This window comes from Aquarana catesbeiana, linkage group LG03, assembly GCF_042186555.1.
Source record: "Aquarana catesbeiana isolate 2022-GZ linkage group LG03, ASM4218655v1, whole genome shotgun sequence".
Taxonomy (NCBI): domain Eukaryota; kingdom Metazoa; phylum Chordata; class Amphibia; order Anura; family Ranidae; genus Aquarana; species Aquarana catesbeiana.
In genome coordinates, this window is record NC_133326.1 from 180,309,557 (window position 1) to 180,323,208 (window position 13,652).

Genomic DNA, 13,652 nt, shown 5'->3' on the forward strand with positions numbered 1-13,652 from the left:
TGAACGCGGTGACGTAAAACACGTACGTCGGGACTATAAACGGGGCAGTGGCCAATAGCTTTCATCTCTTTATTTATTCTGAGCATGCGTGGCACTTTGTCCGTCGGATTTGTATACACACGATCGGAATTTCCGACAACGGATTTTGTTGTCGGAAAATTTTATATCCTGCTCTCAAACTTTGTGTGTCGGAAAATCCGATGGAAAATGTGTGATGGAGCCCACACACGGTCGGAATTTCCGACAACAAGGTCCTATCACACATTTTCCGTCGGAAAATCCGACCGTGTGTACGGGGCATAAGAGTTACCTTTCTGGCTTTAGAATTTGTTCTAGATTTTGTACTTGCACTGCTGGGGTATAATGTGTTTTTATATGTTGGGAAGCATGAATTATTAACACGTTTGACAATAATTTACTGCATTATGCTTTATTTCAGTAAATTAATGTTCCAAGTGCTACCAAATGTTTTTTTTCTCTCTTTAGTTTAAAATTTCACAATCATCCCTTGAAGCAGATACATTTTTTACCCTAAATGAAGATTCTGGCATTATTTCTACCACTGGAAAACCTTTGGACTATGAATCAGACCCAAAGGTAAAAAATATACAATATGTTGTGTTTTGTAAATTATTGTGCTTTTTTTAAAACACAGTTTAGACCAATAATTACATTTGCTTTACATGGGAAATGCATCTTTAATTTTAACATTTAACAGTTTTAAGAAGTTAGTAAGCTAAGTACTATTTCTTCACATGCACACCAACAATGAACACTTCCGTGTACAAAATTATTTTTTCCTGCTTAGTAATGAGTAATTGTATATCTGTTTTGATGGACAATCACATTCATATTTTAACATCCCCTAGCATCATATTTCCTCCAAGAAAAATGTCCAAAAAGTTATTTACTTCAACATGCATGTTAAAATGGTCATTTTAGGTTAAAAAAATCCCCAAAACATTATATTATTATAGTCTTCTAAGAATGAAACACGCTCTATGAATGAAGGGGTTGGACCTTTAAATCAGCCGCCTGTCCTCCGTGGACAAGTGGGCCAGTGTAGAGAAAAAGTAATCAATACTGGTAAAAGTTCATAACCCGTACCTGGTAAATTAGGAAGGATATAAGATTTTCTTTGAAGTTTGGATTGTATGCTAACACTGCAAAAAAAAAAAAAAAATCATCCCAAAGGTGTTCTGTCAGGTTGAGGTCAGGACTCTGTGCAGGCCAGTGAAGTTCCTCTACCCCAAACTCGCTCATCCATGTCTTTATGGACCTTGCTTTGTGTGCAGTCATGTTGGAACAGGAAGGGACCATCCCCAAACTTGGGAGCATAAAATTGTCCAAAATGTCTTGGTATCTGATACCTTAGGAGTTCCCTTCATCGGAACTAAGGGGCCAAGCCCAACCCCTGAAAAACAACCCCACACCATAATCCCCCCTCCAACCAAATGATTTGGACCAGTGCACACAGCAAGGTCTATAAAGACATGTATGCGCAAGTTTAGGGTGGAGGAACTTGACTGGCCTGAACAGATTCCTGACCTCAACCCAATAGAACACCTTTGTGATGAATTAGAGTGAAGACTGGGAGCCAGGCCTTCTTGTCCAACATCAGTGCCTGACCTCACAAATGTGCTTCTGGAAAAATGGTCAAACATTCCCATAGACACACTCTTAAACCTTGTGGACAGCCTTTCCAGAAGAGTTAAAACTGTTATAGCTGCAAAGAGTGGGCCAACTCAATATTGAACCCTACGGACTAAGACTGGGATGCCATTAAAGTTCATGTGTGTGTAAAGGCAGGTGACCCAATACTTTTGGTAATATAGTGTATTGGGAGGTTGTCATTGCTCTCAATGTCTTCTCTGGGGAGATTAGCTCTTTGTTTGTCACCGATACCTTTGTCATGGGGGACTGAAGGTGAGGAAAATGTTTGTGTTGTCACTAGAGGAGGAATAGAAGGGAAATCATCCAATAGAGACACTTGTTCCAGAACTGTCTAAGAGGGGGTTTTCTGACTTTGAAGAGATTAGCCCACGCTTAGTATTGTGTTTATAGAACATGAAGTAAAGGAATATCTCCACAATGGGACACAGGTGGCAGGAAAAAAAAAATGTTTAACAAATATTCAAAATAAAGTATTGATTTTAGATATACTTAAACCAGTGTGTGTTGGAAGTGCCTGTACATTACAGCAGGACGACGTTTTCTGTTTGTGTGCTCTTAGAAATTTATGATCTCAATCAAGGTTGAAAATGTAAAGGAAAATCCAATGTTCTGCCGTGGTTTAATCACACTCAGCCTGCAAAATGAAAATGATGAAGAGCCTATTTTTCAGTAAGCACATATCTACACACATTTTACTTACAACTTTTGCCATAAACACCACATTTGTTAAGATTTTGCTCATTAATCATTTAGAAATGGTATATAAAAGTTCAAGTTATTTACAGATTGGACCTAACATGAAAACAGACATACTCTAAATATGATGATCGAAAAGTCATGTTGGGGCATAATGAATGCCAGCTACAGGATAGCATTGAATTGGGAATTATAGGTATTATCTAGTCAATGTAAAAAACGGCTGCACCTCATGTGGGCTCCAAATAAAGTTTATTGGGACATCCAAATATCCAAAGTAACACCAAAAGACACAAGTAGTGGTGAAGGTAGACGCATTTCACACAACAGAGATGTGCTTACAAAGATATTCCTAACTGATACGTGTTATATATAGACCCATCCTCTGCGCAGGTGCTGGGGGAACACCAGTCAGAGGCAGATGGCAACCTTGATCAATGATCAAATCAAAACATACAAATATAGGTACATAAAAACAAATGTTTCCCAAATAAAGCATTCAAAAAGAATAGAGAAATCAATAAAGAAAAAAGACAAATTGGAAAAATAAATACATAAAAGGTAAATAATAAAACATGTTATAAACAGAAGAGATACCATCAAATAAACATTGACAAAACCAGAATTAAAAATCCTAAGTGCGGCTATGAATACGCATTAAATGTTACATGTAGAAGCATACTGCAACATGTAGCAACCCTGGACATGCATAAAATCACACATGCCCATAGATACATACCACATTCGCAAATGGGCAGTAAAAATAGGGGAAATATACTAATGTCCCGCCAGCCCTGTAAACTAGAGAAGTAGAAAAATACTAATCTGAACCCACCTATCACATGCAGGTAATAAATATAGGGCCAACATGAGAAAGATGTACGGTAATTAGGAACAAATACTGATCCAAGGGACGAAAAAACTAGTGGTGGACATGAAAACAAATGTGGGGAGGAAGAGCAGAACAAAACAGCTCATCAAGGCTCTGCAGGTGATGGAGGGAAGTGTTATCAAGGCTCATTCATAAAAATGACTCACATCCCACTCAAAGTGGTATAGGTATTATCTACACGTATGATTTGGCAATGATATGTCATATTCACTAGTGTAGTAATTATTATTATTATTATACAAGATTTATATAGCGCCAACAGTTTACGCAGTGCTTTACAATGTATAAGGGGGACAACACAATTACAGTACAATACAAAAGGTACAGGAGGGCCCTGCTCGTAGAGCTTACATTCTAAAGGGAGGGGGTGGTGGTACAAAAAGTAATAGCTGCAAAGAATGATTTGAGTAATTATGCAAATACTCTGAAATGATCCGGGCATAATAGTTCATGCCATCTTAAAGTGATATTAAACGCCAAAACAAACCAAAAAAAATAAATAAATCATATATTAAAGCTTACCAATCCTTAGCTGTGATGGCTACATTCCTTTTCTATCTTTTGACTTTTTTCCTTTATTTTCCCTTGATGATCTGGCCAGTAATACACTTCTTGTCTTAGGGTGTCTGCACTCTGCTGGAGGGGCAATGGAGACACCTTTGAACAGCAGCATTGTCAATCTGGGGAGAGGGCGGTGTTACAGTAGATGCACTAGCAGATTTAGGTGAACTTGACTTACAAAACCAAAGCACAGCTAACACTTTTTTTATAGAGTAACTCCATGGTAATCAATGTACACTGCATGGATTTTTAACAAACTTTGTTTCAGATTCCTGTTTGCAAGCTGCTTGTTAAACGTTGTCCTTTGGATACTGATTCTGAATGGGTATGACTAATTATATTTAATCAGATGATGCACTTGTATGGTTCTGATGAGAAAAGTTGCAGTGTTGGTATCTCTTTAGAAATGAATAACTCTTTAAGAGTATTTCACCAAAAATAAAATTTGTTGCAGAGAATGCCTACAATTTGATTTGTATCTTTTCTTTGTGTAGAAAATCATTGAGAGTATCACACAAGCAGAAAATTACATTTCTGGGGAAGTTCTGTACACGAACTGTGTAAAGAAGGCCTCCAGGTTGCCATATTGCTTTGAACTTTACAGAAAATGACAGCGCTGCAGATTGAAAAGGAAAAAAATTTTTAATAATATTAAATTACAATATGGCTCAGTTAGCAATTGTATATGCTATATTATTTTTTTGTAATTGCTATATTTTTTCCACAAAAGTGTAGTTACCCTCTTAAGCTGTTTTTTCCTTTAGCAATAAAGGTTTTGCTTAAATGAAAAAAAGCCAACCAGTGTAAACATCCGTGTCAGTGTTAAATATGACAGTTTGGCCTGTTAAAGGAAGTTATAAAATAACAGACTTCCTGGCAGAATTAACAAGTAAAAATAAAGAGAAAAAAAGCCTGATGCCCCGTACACACGAGCGGAAATTCCACCAGCAAAAGTCCGATGAGAGCTTTTGGTCCGAAAATGCGACTGTGTGTATGCTCCATCGGACTTTTGCTGGCGGAATTCCAGCCAGCAAAAGATTGAGAGCATGTTCTCAATTTTTCAGTCGGAAAAAGTTCCGATCTGAAATTCCGATCGTCTGCACCAATTCCGACGCGCAAAATTCCTACGCGTGGTCGGAAACAATTCAAGGCATGCTCGGAAGCATTGAACTTCATTTTCTCTGCTCGTCGTAGTGTTGTACATCACCGCATTCTTGACGGTCGAAAGTTCAGCAAACTTTTGTGTGACCGTGTGTATGCAAACCAAGCTTGAGCGGAATTCCGTCTGAAAAACCATCCAAGATTTTTCTGATGGAAATTCCGCTCGTGTGTACGCGGCATAAGAAAGCTACAACTAATGCAACCATCCAATCCAACACATCTTTATTAAGGTTGTGATCTGGAGCACTGTATATAGTGATGAGTCTCCATCCTTAAATTCTTATATCCACAATTCAAACATTATACCTTTATAACTTTAAATGAGGTGTATCACATATATGGTTAATACACATGATTGCAATTTTTAAAAATTTCATATATATGTAGCGGATGCCCCGTGGCCCCGCACTTCCAGCCAGCTGCTGACAGGTTGACACAGACATGGATCAGCTCTCAAAAGGGAGCGTGTACTTGTCAGCTGTGGGGGAATCCCCCCTCCTCCTCTCACTATGCAGTGAGGGACACTCACAGAGAAAGCAGCTCATTCTGCTCCCTCTCCTGCTTCCTCCAGGAGAAGGGAACCAATGAGACTCCAGCACAAGAGGAACAAAGCATCATGGGACATGTAGTCTCCAACACAAATGCCCCATAGCAGTTCCTGGGGACAAAAACTACACAGACCAGCATCACCCAGGTGAAAAGAAATAAAGGACACCAGGGGCTGACTGGGAGCTAGTTGGACACCACGAGGCAAGGGAGAAAACTGGACCCAGGGGAGAGGTGCTGCCCCCTGGGTCGGCGTGCCATTCTTCCCACAGATCCATGGCCGGTTGGGGACATCCTGCCTAAGAGGGAGATTCCAGGTGCATTCTTCAGGCGCACCTGTACAAACAGCGTGAAATGTTCCAGTTGTGATGTAGCTGGTCGGGCTACCTGAAGAGTACGCCTGATCCAGGACGTTTCGCTTGGGCCTTGACCGCAAGATTGGTGAGTGGCACTTGCCCATCTGCGGGGAAACAGAGACACTGCACGCAGACGATGTTGCCTATTTTGCCCACACTTGCCATAACCTGGGTCGCACTTACACCATGTTAAGCAGTCACAGTGTTTGTCTTGTTACCCGGATACTGCCAGCATACTGTACTTTCACTCTACCTAACAGGGCATCTGAGTGCACCAACTAAAGTGGCTAGCTGAAAATTCAAGGCCTTCTTCTTCCAAGGGACTGAAGTTATTGGGCCATACGGGCACACACACACATTCCCAGGGCTCAGTATATGTAGTGCATGAGCAGGGTAGTCTGGCTATTGGCCACTGAACTAGGTGCAGTGTTTATAATTTGTGGGCCTGTGGTGTCAGGAGTCAGAAGGGAGAGGTCTGACCTAAGAGAGTCATTCCTTGGCTCTCCTCCTGCCTGGACTCATAGAGTCAAATTTAAGTAGACTTATGACCAATCCATTACAGTGTCTGCTATTTTGTGATCTGTCAATTGTTAAAGTGTTTGTCTCTATTTTCGGGGTTACTCACCTTGAGGAGTCCCCTGAAAGCAGCCATACAATACCATTGAGTTATATTGCTCCTGATTTCAGTCCTTACATTTACTTGAGATATATTTGCCTATTGTTCAGATATACTGCTGTTTGTTCTCATTCTAAAGAAATTTCATAGTAAATAGTCTGTTTTACTATAACGTGTAACTTTCATTGGTGATGTTTGCATTAACATTATTGCCAGGTGTGTCAGAGGGGCTGAGACTGTTCTTAGGGTTGAGAAGCAGTAGTAGTATAATATATTAACGCAAAAGGTATTACAATATAAATTCATTCTTAATTGTATTATTATTTTGAATATACAGTATAATTTGAACCAAAAGAAAGGAAGAGACCAAAGTATGTAGTCCATAGTTTACTAGTAAGAACTGACACTTCAATAGCTATATAGGTCAAAATAAAATTTAAAATAGTGAGCATGTTATAGCTGCCACATGGGATTTTGTGCCTCTGACGCCATCTTGGCTCGGCGTTTCACGCTGTTGCTGAGAGAGCATTTTCCATTTTTTCGGCAGCATTTGCACGCCGCTGGGAGGGACCAGTGGATGGCCCTTTGGGATTAATGGCAGTGGCAGATAGAGTACGCTTGTCTTTCCGTCTTTCTGGTACATTATGGACTACACCTTGGATCACAGTTTCAGTCAACACATCATAATTAGATTTGATGCAAGATGGGATCACGGCGAATCCAATGGGTTTAAGGTCCGCGGTTCCAACAAATTTATGGTGATATTTTCAAGATAAAATGTTAAAGGACCCATAATGGCCAATAAGCAGGGCTAGGGATGTGCTTTGGGTTCAGGTTGAATGTAAATTTGACCCAAACCAGGTGAGCAAACTGGCCAGTTTCTTCTGCAGGCCAAAGGGTGGCAGAACCCGTGGCATCTTCAGCCAGGCAGGGATATGTGTGACAATGGCACTTACCTACTGGTTGCCCTTCAAAAATCCTACATGTGTCTTGACAAATCCTCACTCTAGTGGAACAGTGGTTAACTAGGATTGCCCTAGCATCCTGGAGGCCCTATATCAGGCCAGAAGGGATTTGTGACCAATTTAGTTGGTCATACAAGCAATGACTCACTTGGCAGAAATGCAGTGCTAATATCAGCTGTCTGCCAAGCACTTCATCTGTGACACCAAAAAAGAAGGAACCCCGTACGGGACTTTAAGGGCAGTAGATAGAGTGTAACCAAAGTATATCAAAAAGTATACATTTTATTACAAATGATTAAAACTATTTTGTCCATCAATTCATAGGTATTGAATAAAACAAATATGTTTCAGAAAAACAGGATCAATTCCTTCATCGGGAGAATAAAGACAGAGTATACCGTCAAAAATTTAAAAGAAATAAATTAATATATATATATGTAATATGGTAACATGAAATGGTTTACAAAGTATATCATGCATAGCATTGAAATCATTGGAATACTCACTATATATGGTTGTTTAATGAAAAAAGTAGCAACATGACCCATGCTGATGCATCTCCCACATACACACATCAATAGCCACTGAGAGACCATCAGGTCAGCAAGTGGGGAATGATGGTAACATGAACCGATGGAGAAGGAAGAGAACTCCCCGGTGGACAATGATCAATTGGCAAGGATGGTTGCTCACAAGGATCGCAAAATGTCAGAGCCATCTATCCTGGCAACAATGAGAATGACATAATAAAAAATACCGAACTGAAAGCCGAAATACATGCATGTGATATAAAAGATAGTAAAAATATGCTGGTGAGAAAAATCCCCATAGGGAGTATATGACGTGGGAAATTGTGCACTGTATAAAACAAAACTCTACATGCATTGTGAGACTTTAGGAAAGGGCCAAAGATAAACCCTGGTCTTTTACTTATATTAGTATGTAAGTTATGGGTCCCAGCATCTGTGCATGAGATAGATCAGTTGTACTTTAACAGGAATAGATCTTACTACAGCAGTATATAAGTAGGAAGGGGGAAAGGAGAGTGTGCTCAACCCCACCCTAGGAAGTTAAAATTCTGTTAAGGATAAATTGGTGCCAGGTGTGGTTTTTGGGAGTCCCCAAGCCAAATTCGGCCTGGGTGACCCCGCTTGATGGCTCACTCCGTGATCCCTCAGCTCCACAGCGTACGGCGCCACCGCATACCTATGATGCAGCGACGTCTGCCGTCATGGGGCCACCGAAACAAGTGTATTGGGCGCATCACCATTCCAAGATGGAAGGGACTATGTGCGCATGTGCTAACCAGCGCCATCTAGTGGCAGTGGCAGCCTAACAAGAAAAGGCCCACCAGCATGGAACTGCTGTGGGGCCCGCGCGTGCCGGGGAGTGACAACATCCACACAAAATTACCCAGCGGTCGGAAATGATAGTGCAGGGGAGATGCATCTGGAGGGTAAATGCCTATGCCTGGGGAATACATGACAAAGGAAAAAGCATACAGAAGATGTGTATATATACAGTATACACAGCCCAGGCTATAGGTCATTGTTAAAATATAAGTATTATCATTCACCATACAATCAGAGACAATCATAAATCTTCTGAAGGAAAGGGAAAGCAGAACACCAAAGATTATTATTAGAGTCTGAATTTTTCCTTGTCAAAAGAAGTTTATTGAGTATACAATGTTATAAAGATACATAAAGATACATAAAGTAAGTTTACAAGGATCTATAAAGTAAGCTCATTGTTTTACAGTAGGGTTTATATAGGTAAATATCATGAAATTTCAAATATTAAACATTGGGTTCACGTAAACCTAAATTAAAGATATATATCATTTCCTTAGTTACTTTTGTAGGTATTTAAATGATTTATACCTACTATACATATTGTTTACAAGTAGAGTGTATATAGGTCAAATAAATTCTGATAATGAGCTTTAATCGTAAGGTGGAGAAAAGGAAAGAGAAAGAAGAAAAAGGGTAGAAAGGCAGAGGTATGGTCCACAAGGTTGTCCCGCTCGTCAGTTTATTATTCTTTTTAGTTCTCTTTGAAGCCTTAGAATGGGTGTCTCTGTAAGTCATTTAATTTGTTACCATGGCAACAGGACAGAGTCATTGAAATTTGACAGGAACTGTTGTTTTATCCAAGGATGCCAAAGTTTTTCAAATTTTGGAATTTGATTTTGATCGATGGCTACCATCTTAGCATGGGACATTGTATTATTCATTCTGTGAATTGTTTCTGCTAGTACCAATGTAGGAGATTTCCATGCCTTGGCCACTGTTTGTTTTGCAGCCGTTATTAGTTGGATCATAATAGAGTCTGAATTTTAAGATCTTTGGGCTTATGGAGGCCAGTCATCTTTACCCAATAGGATCCGATAAATTGGTATACATTATGCATCATGACTATGTGCACATGTGCCAACTAGCACCATCTATTAATATTCTTTGGTGTTCTGCTTTCCCTTTCCTTCAGAAGATTTATCATTGTCTCTGATTGTATGGTGAATGTTAATACTTATATTTTAACAATGACCTATAGCCTGGGCTGTGTATACTGTATATATTAATATATGTTTCCGGGAGGGGTGTAAGGGACTGCCAGTAACAGTATAGAAAGTTTAAAAGGCAATTATGCCACTTTAATAGTACATAGCATATACAGAGTGGGCAAACATAACCCTACAATAAAAACATAACATACATATACATTAAATATATTGCACAGTAAGATTTAGCAATCAAACCCAGTTGGTACAGATAATCTCATAGGCTGCCAGAGTCATGCTGTGGTCAGTGCAGGGGGTATCTTGTAACACCCAACATGTTTCGGAAACATTTATTGTATGTTCCTTCCTCAGGGAGGTTTTAATTTCTGAGTGATTGTATTTGCTGAAAATACAAGTAAAGTTACTACTAGTCACATTGCAACATGTCATGTGAGCAGGACCATTGAGAAAGTAATTGAAGATGCAATTATAGCTACTAATATACTTACATAAAAGACAAAAGACAGCAACATATAGTTGCAGAACAAACTATGGAGTGAGAGCCCACCATGTGAACAGACATGCGGCCACTGCGAGACATACGGATGTGCATTCACAAGAAGCGACCTATGGACTACACCAGCAGAAGGGATATATGTATATATAGCAATCTGCAATCATAAAGAAGTGAATAAGTTGATGCAAAAATTAAAAATAAATAAATTGGCTAGGCATAAAGCATAGGCAAGAGGCCTATTCTGCCTTCAAAGAAACAAGGATGAAAGTATTTTTTACCTTTTAATCAGATTGACATGCACAGAAGCCCACACATCACCACTCAGAATGAAACTGACATGCAGTATGTGTGAGCTAACTTATATAGTGTTCACACTGGGGGAGCCAAGCCCTAGTGGGAGGAGTGCTGGAGGCCTGACACTGTCAGCTGCAAACAATGCAGCTGATGCCAGGCCTAGGACGCTTCTCCGAGGCAACGGTGCGTGGCATAGCCACGCCCACAGGGGCTTGTAGACGTCACGCGTCCCTCATCGCCAGCGGGAAATTTCCCTGGCCACAACCGCATTTGCAGTGCGGGCAGGGTAAAGGAGGAGCTCCTCCCCAGATGTGGGCCATGGAGCAACCTGACAAAAAGATCAGTGTGTTCGGCCCAGATGGGTGGAGCCCACCCGCCGGGTGGTGCACACAGAGCTCCACAGACAGCCGCACGCTGAGAATATCTAGTGGACAACACTGTAACCGCAGCAGAAAAAAAATGACTGCAAAATACCAAAACCACAGCATGAACGGCAATGGGAATACATAACAACATACGAAATAGGAGAGTATCTGCAAAAACAAGATAACAAAAAATAATGAATGAAAATAAAAAATACCAATTAAAAAATAAGGAAAAAAAATGAAATGAAATACATGAAAAAAATACAGATAAAAAATTATAAAGAATATAAATACCGTATTTATCGGCATATAACACGCGCCGGCGTATAACACGCACCCCAAGTTTAGGAGAGAATTTTAAGGAAAAAAACTTTTAGGAAGGAAGTTTAAGGAAAAAAAACTTACATTTAAATGCCCATCAATGCAGCCTTATCGTGTCCATCTGCAGCCTTGTCAGTGTCATTGCAGCCTTTTCAGTGTCAGTGCAGCCTTACCCCAGTGTCCATTGCAGCCTTGTCAGTGCAGCTTTGCCCCAGTGCAGCCTTGTCAGTGCAGCTTTGCCCCAGTGCAGAATTGTCAGTGCAGCTTTGCCCCAGTGCAGAATTGTCAGTGCAGCTTTTCCCCAGTGCAGCCTTGTCAGTGCAGCTTTGCCCCAGTGCAGCCCTGTCAGTGCAGCCTTGTCAGCGCAGCTTTGCCCCAGTGCAGCTTTGTCAGTGCAGCCTTGTCAGTGCAGCCTTATCAGTGCAGCTTTGCCCCAGTGCAGCCTTGCCTCAGTGGTCAGTGCAGCCTTGTGTCCATTACATGCTTGGACAGATTGCCGCTGACATACACAAAGCGTGTAGTTTTAAATATGGCGCCGCGAAGTTCGGAGGGACTCGGCGGAGCTGAACGAGCGCCGCCGAGGTCACAGTGACTGGGCGGAGCCAAGATACACATAGTCGAGTGTTCTCGGCTATTCTCAGCGCCGCTCACAGTCCCGCCCAGTCCTGCCCTATGATGGACATAACACAGGTCCAATGGCGGGACTGGGCGTGACTGTGAGCGGCGCCAAGAATAGCCGAGAACACTCGACTATGTGCATCTCGGCTCTGCCCAGTCACTGTGACCTCGGCGGCGCTCATTCAGCTCCGCCGAGTCCCTCCGAACTTTGCGGCGCCATATTTAAAACTACACGCTTTGTGTATGTCAGCGGCAATCTGTCCAAGCATGTAATGGACACAAGGCTGCACTGACCACTGGGGCAAGGCTGCACTGGGGCAAAGCTGCACTGATAAGGCTGCACTGACAAGGCTGCACTGACAAAGCTGCACTGGGGCGAGTCCCTCCAAACTCCACGGCGCCATATTTAAAACTACACGCTATGTGAATGTCGGCGGCGATCATGGTGATCGCTCCGATAGATCACAATTTGTGGGGATCGGCATATAACACGCACCCACGATTTCCCCCTGATTTTAAGGGGGAAAAAGTGCATGTTATACGCCGATAAATACGGGTATATAAATTGCAATGGTGGATAAAGATTGTAAACTTAGAAACCAGGGCCAAGGAAGGTCTGGTGGAAGAAAAAAAAGGGGGGGGGGGGCAAAAAAAAGAAGGATATAAGAGACAAGATGAAGATCAAGGAGATACCAGTTGAGTACACAGGGGTGATGTCGAAGAATACAATAATGAAATAAAGAAGGGAAAAAAGGGGGGATTTCTACACTGAAAAATATGAAGAAATGTGGGGCAGGGCCGATCCCCGACAGGGTGCACGGGGTGCAGTGCATCTGAGCGCCAGAGAGGTGGGGGCGCTGAAGCACCAGAGTGCTCTCTTCCCTCCTCCTCCTCTTGTTTGTGTCCAGCGGCGCCTCTCCGCCGGTGTTCTAAGAAGAAAGGCGCCACTGTGTTAACTGCTCAAGCCCCTCCCTCCTTCTGTCAGAGAAGGAGAACAGCCAGCCGTCCCGGAGATGATAATGGAGGCAGAGTGGCTGGTCTCTGTGTGGAGAGAGACCAGCCGCGCAGTGATGTCGTGTGGGGGGGGCAGTCCGTGCCTGACACATTCTCCTCCTCTCTGTGTCCCTCACTCCTGCCTGCTGTGAACTGCTCTGTTCTCCACCCGGGCGGCACAGCTGCACACTGTCCTCTCCTCTCCAGCTGCCGCCGGGTGTTTTTATGTACCGTACCCTAATGGAGGGGGGTCTGTACTAATGGAGGAGGGGGGTCTGTCCTGGGGGGTCTTTACTAATGGAGGGGGGTCTGTCCTGGGGGGTCATTACTAATGGAGGGGGGTCTGTCCTGGGGGGTCATTACTAATGGAGGGGGGTCTGTCCTGGGGGGTCTATACTAATGGAGGGTGGTCTGTGCTAATGGAGAGGGGGCTCTGTCCTGGGGGGTCTGTGCTAATGGGGGGTCTGTCCTGGGGGGTCTGTAGTAATGAAGGGGGGTCTGTCCTGGGGGTCATTACTAATGGAGGGGGGTCTGTACTAATGGAGGGGGGTCTGTCCTGGGGGGTCATTACTAATGG

General features: G+C 42.3%; 1 protein-coding gene across 3 annotated transcripts in view; it reads left to right on the top strand.

Moving 5' to 3' along the window:
- The window catches only part of LOC141131834 (cadherin-related family member 4-like), a 259,551-nt gene that overhangs the window by 166,696 nt on the left and 79,203 nt on the right, over nucleotides 1–13,652 (top strand). For all 3 annotated transcript variants that reach the window (XM_073619568.1, XM_073619569.1, XM_073619570.1), the window contains 2 exons: nucleotides 487–597; nucleotides 2,234–2,343. In XM_073619568.1, coding sequence (XP_073475669.1) covers nucleotides 487–597; nucleotides 2,234–2,343 — 221 coding nt within the window. The remainder of the gene's footprint in view (nucleotides 1–486; nucleotides 598–2,233; nucleotides 2,344–13,652) is intronic.